Source organism: Lutra lutra, chromosome 10, assembly GCF_902655055.1.
Source record: "Lutra lutra chromosome 10, mLutLut1.2, whole genome shotgun sequence".
In the NCBI taxonomy this organism is placed as follows: domain Eukaryota; kingdom Metazoa; phylum Chordata; class Mammalia; order Carnivora; family Mustelidae; genus Lutra; species Lutra lutra.
The window spans coordinates 59901320-59907000 of NC_062287.1; the positions used below are offsets into that span (position 1 = coordinate 59901320).

The 5681-nt window shown below is 39.1% G+C and overlaps 1 protein-coding gene across 1 annotated transcript; it reads left to right on the forward strand.

The window, feature by feature from the left end:
- The first annotated feature begins 1303 nt into the window (after nucleotides 1-1303).
- Nucleotides 1304-2248, forward strand: LOC125079745 (olfactory receptor 51V1-like). Its single transcript, XM_047693514.1, has one exon. It carries the CDS (start codon nucleotides 1304-1306, stop codon nucleotides 2246-2248), a length of 945 nt encoding a protein of 314 aa, XP_047549470.1.
- The last annotated feature ends 3433 nt before the right edge of the window (nucleotides 2249-5681 follow it).

Consider the following 5681-nt stretch of genomic DNA (forward strand, 5'->3'; position numbering starts at 1 on the left):
TCTTTTTTTTTTCCATTTTCTTTCCTTTTTAAAATATATATATATATTTGATTTGATAGAGAGCAAGCAGGGGAGGGGCACTGAGAGAGGGAGAGAATCTCAAGCAGACTACTTGCTTAGCATGGAGTCCCCACACAGGGCTTGATCTCTTGACCCTGAGATCATGACCTGAGCAGAAACGGGAGTCATTTTCTTAACCAACTGAGCCACTGAGGCACCCCAGTTATCTATAATTTTTTATACAGCACTAGTGATTTATTATACAGATAATAAAGAGAAGAAAATATTTTAATTATTTCACTCATGAGTGCATTATTAACGTTGTACTGTTGACACTCAAGTGAATGGCAATATGTTTTGTGTCATTTTTACAGTATTTTTTCCAAATGTTTTATATATGGTTCTTTATATTATGCCTGCCAAAAAGGAGACAAATTTTTCAGGGGCTCAGAAAAGGGAGAAATGTTTAGTGAGGAATTCAGTGAACAATAAAAGTGAAATTTAGGAAGAAAAAATGAATAAGCCTCATGTAAACCTTATGTAAATATTTTGGTTGATTTCAGACTGAAATAAAGACTAAAAGTTCTTCTGGTATTCTTTTCCCTTGGGTATTTACTTCTTGTGTTCTTCTGAGTAGGTATTAAATTTTCAGTCAACACAGTGATTCTCTCTCCCTCTAGGATTAAAAAGATCTGTGGACCCTAGAAAATGTGGCCTTTTACCCATTCCTCTCAGTCCCAGGGACTCAAACCCTGCAGTGAGTGACTGGATGGGATCTCTCACTTACGTCAGCCTCCAAATAGGAATGGTGGCCTCCCAGGAGCCTGGGTCCACCTGACCCACAAAATCCTGTTCATTCCTTTCTCATAAATCTGAGCGTTCTGACTCCCAGTCCCACAATCACTGGCAAGAAGACACTGTTCAGGGGGCTTCCTCAGGAGCAGCACAGCAGGAACAGCCCTATGCCCTCAAAAACTTTAGCCACTGTCACCTGCTGTGTGTCCTACAAGCGACTCAGAAGGATTAAAATAGAATGAAGTTAATGATCTAATTTGCCCAAAATGGTCAGGGCATTGACTTGCTTCTACGACCTGAGACCTACTGTCAAGGAGCTTTCTTGGGAAATCATCCTGGGCTGTGGCTTCTCCTGTAGAGTGGAGCTTCCATGGGATTCTACAATGTGCCTTACCTGTGCTACAGTGTGAGTAGCTGTGTCATACTCCACAGCTCTCAACACAGCAGATCGTCGGACAAAACTGGTCAGTAATATCAATCTTCTCTGGAAAATTACCTTCATATAATCATGTCTGCTTCTTCTGCTTCCATTATCAACACCTCAGTATTCATTCTCACAGGGTTCCCTGGCCTAGACCAGTACTATCCCTGGTTTTCGATTCCTTTCTCCTCCATCTATGCTATGGTTTTCTTGGGAAACTGCCTGGTGCTGCATGTGATCCGGACAGAGCGGAGCTTGCATGAGCCCATGTTCTACTTCCTGGCCATGCTGGCCCTCACTGACCTGTGCATGGGGCTTTCCACAGTGCACACGGTGCTGGGGGTCCTCTGGGGGCTCAGCCAGGAGATTGGTCTGGATGCCTGCATTTCACAGACTTATTTTGTCCATGGACTTTCCTGCACAGAGTCTGGAGTCCTTCTGGCCATGGCCTTTGATCGCTTCATTGCAATCTGCAATCCTCTACGCTATACATCCATCCTGACCAACAACAGAGTCATTCATGTCATGGTGGTGATTTTGATGAGAAGTGCATTGTCCATTCTTCCTGTCATCATTCGCCTGAAGTTCTTCCATTACTGCCACCCCCACATCCTCTCCCACTCTTTCTGCCTGCACCAGGACCTACTCCGACTCGCCTGCTCTGACATCCGCTTCAATAGCTTCTATGCCCTGGCTCTGGTCATTTGTACCTTGTTGTTGGATGCTGTGCTCATTCTCATCTCCTATGTTTTCATCTTGCATACAGTCCTGGCAATTGCATCCCGGGAGGAGAGGCTCAAGTCCTTGCAGACCTGTGTGTCCCACATCTGTGCTGTCCTGGTCTTTTACATCCCCATCATTGGCCTCACCATGGTGCACCGCTTTGGCAAGCATCTCTCACCTTCTGTTCATGTGCTTATGGGCAATATCTATATTCTCTTTCCACCCCTGATGAATCCAATCATCTACAGTGTAAAGACCCAGCAGATCCAAAGCCGGATGAAGAAGTGGTTTTCCCCAAAAATGAAGTAGGAGCCTTGGATGCAATCAGTAAGAATGTTTAAGATCAGAAGAGTGAAGCTACTTCCCATATGTGCAACAACTTGCAATCTGAATAATAATTACTATAACATTTTATTGTTTAATGAGGACTTGAGTGTTAAAGAACTTAAGAGGTTTTATAATACAAGAGGCAAAATAGAACTAATTTTTAAAATACACATTCCAGAAAATATTTCTGGATGTCTGCTGTAGAATAATCATGGCCATCATGTAAGGAACAAGTGTCTCTGCATTTTGTTGACATGTCTTGAAACATGTTTGCTATATGAAAATCATGACTCTCTGTTCATCGATATTTTCATTCCATTTAGACCCTCTTCCTCCTCAATTTTGGAAACATGCTTATTGCTTAGATTATTCCATTAATTGGTCCTTATATCAAAATACATAATATGATGAAATTGGACTTTCTTCATTCCTACAGGTGAGGTGCGGGACATCTGAAACTATAATGTTGAGCTTTCCCCCACCTCCATTATTTTTTCCCCATTAGTGACTAATGCAAGTCTATCAAAGGAATTTTGAAATAAAAAGATATGGAATCCAGCTACCCCAAAGATTTTATTCTTACTTTTTCCCATGCTATAAATATTACCTTTTCCACATCAAAATTTCATTCTTCACTTTTTCCCTGAATATCATTGGGATTTTTTTTCCATTGGGATTTCTTAATGGTATTTTAAATTCTCCATAGTATACAGAAAAGATTTTAGTTTGAAAGTTCTGCAAAAGCAGGATTGAGAACTGATGATGCCTCTCTTAGAGCAATGGCTGTGAAAAGAGAAAATCAGATAAGGGATAGAATAATATTTAGGACCTAGGGACACACCTTAATAACTGCATGTGCCTTGCTGAACAGAGTAGTTTCATAGTTGATGCTCATGTTTCTGGTTTGTGATATCAAATTGATGATGTGTCTTTCAATGAGATAGTGACAAAGAAGGAGCATTATTTATGCAAGCGGAGATAGTGGAAACTGCATTGAACATACTGAGTTTGAAGAATCTGTGGAGAATTAATAAAATCCATTACAAATATTGAGTAAGTACCCTCAGTGTTTCAGACACAGTACTAGGCCTTGCTCAGGTAAAGGGAAACTGTGGAGAGCAAAAGATCATTTTGCCTTCAGTATAAGAGGTGACACAGACACAAATTTTTAATCATACATCCAAATTAAAAATTCTGATAAATATCATTATTGAGAAGTCAGGAGAGCAGTGACAAGCCTAACTGGGGACGTATTAAGAGTACAGAGGAATTGGTGACTTCCCTGACAAAGTAATGTGTAGTTGAGGCTTGAAAACAACCAGAGGAATATAAAAAAGAAGGAGTTTTCAGGCAATCAGAAGAAGAAACAAAAACATTGAGAACACATCAGACTGTATGAAAAGCAAGCAAATACCTGACTATGAGATTCAGACATAAAAGTTGAAAAGCAGACAGAAGCAATGTTAGGAAAGATAAGTCTTAATCCTTAGGGTAATATGTAAGTACTTATGAATTGCAATCAGAATGCTGAAATAATCAATCATGTATGTTAAGAAAGTCAGTCTTGTGCCAAATAGATGAGAAGGACAAGAGGTGACAGCAGAAGACCAGAGAGGATTGTCTTAATAAAAGGATACAGTAGCTATTGAATAAGGGTTCACTCAGGGAGTTGCAAGAAGTGGGCATGTACCAGATATATTTGATAGGTGGGGTCAAAAGTTCTGGTAATTGATTGACTGTCAGGGACAAGAGGCACGGAGGTGCCAGCCATGTTTAGATTTTTGAGATGAGAAACTCCAGAGATCCTACAGCCACTTACTGAGATAAGCAAGGTTCAGGGGCATGGGACTTGATTTTGATGTAGGCTTTTTAATTTATTGTTCTTCCCAAGGTACACTGAAGAAGACATGTCCAGCAGAGGTTTGATATAGGTATCAGGTAGCTGATGAGAAGAGTAAAGCTGGATTATGAATTTGAAAGTCATGAGCATGAACATGGTATTTGAGATCATGAAGGTGGATAACTTGATCAAGTTTGAGTATGCTATAATACTTGAACATTAAAATACAATATAGCTGAACCACCAAAGATAGTTTGAAAAGGATCTGATAATAACTAGGGGAGCATTATATCAATGAATCCAAATGGAAAGGTGTTTTAAAGATAGGTATGAGCATGCCAAAATCATGTGAGAATGACCAAAATTTACTGAAATATAGTTAACATCACCATGGAATTTAGCATTTTTAGTATATTTTTCAATATTTCAATTTTCTCCACAATCTAATTTTAGAATATAAGTCACTCAAAACAGAAAACTTGTACCTATTTAGAATCATTTTCTATTTTCAGCCCCAGTCTTTGACCACCACTTAATCTCCTTACTGTCTGTATAGATTTTTCAGTCTGAATATGTCTTACAAATGGAAACAAACAAGGCACTTTTTTTTGTTTTTTGTTTTGTTTTTGTTTGACTTTACTTGTGCATAATGCCTTTTTTTTAAGATTTTATTTATTTGTTTTACAGAGATAACAAGTAGGCAGAGAGGCAGGCAGAGAGAGAGAGAGAGAAGCAGGCTCGCCGCTGAGCAGAGAGCCCGATGCGGGACTGGATCCCAGGACGCTGGGATCATGACCTGAGCCGAAGGCAGAGGCCTTAACCCACTGAACCACCCAGGCACCCTGTGCATAATGCTTTTGATGTCCATCCATGTTGTAATACATTTCGGTGTTCCAAATCTTTGCTGAAAAGTACAGGATCATATATATATGAAAACCTCTATTTAAAGAGTTAATTAAAGAGTTAAAGAGTTAATACTTATTCATCAAGAGTAGTACCAAGTAGAAAATGGTACCACTCTTGATGAATAAGTATTAACTCTTTAATCATTTAAAATAGAGGTTTTCATATTTAGAGAGCTACCCTATGACCCAACAGTCACACTACTGGGTATTTACCCTAAAGATACAAATGTAGTAATCCGAAGGGGCACGTGCACCTGAATGTTTATAGCAGCAATGTCCACAATATCTTAACGATGGAAAGAACTTAGATGTCCACCAACAGATGCATGGATAAAGGAGATGTGACTGGGGAGGGAGACAAACTATAAGACTCTTAATCTCAGGAAATAAACAGAATTGCTGAGGGGTTGGGGGGGAAGAGATAAGATGGCTGGGTGATGGACATTGGGAAGGGTATGTGTTATGGTGAGTGCTGTTAAATGTGTAAGACTGATGATACACAGACCTGTACACCTGAAGCAAATAATATATTAGATGTTAATAAAAAAATTTAAAAAAAGAAAGCAGAGAATAAAAAAAGAAAATGATAAGATATTTAAAGTGTACATTGTGGTAATCTGATGAATTTATTTTTTACTGATTATTTTACCTTTTAGACTATAAATATTTG

Coding starts and splice junctions, on each gene's coding strand:
- LOC125079745 (XM_047693514.1), top strand. CDS start 1,304: ATGTCTGCTTCTTCTGCTTCCATTATCAACACCTCAGTATTCATTCTC.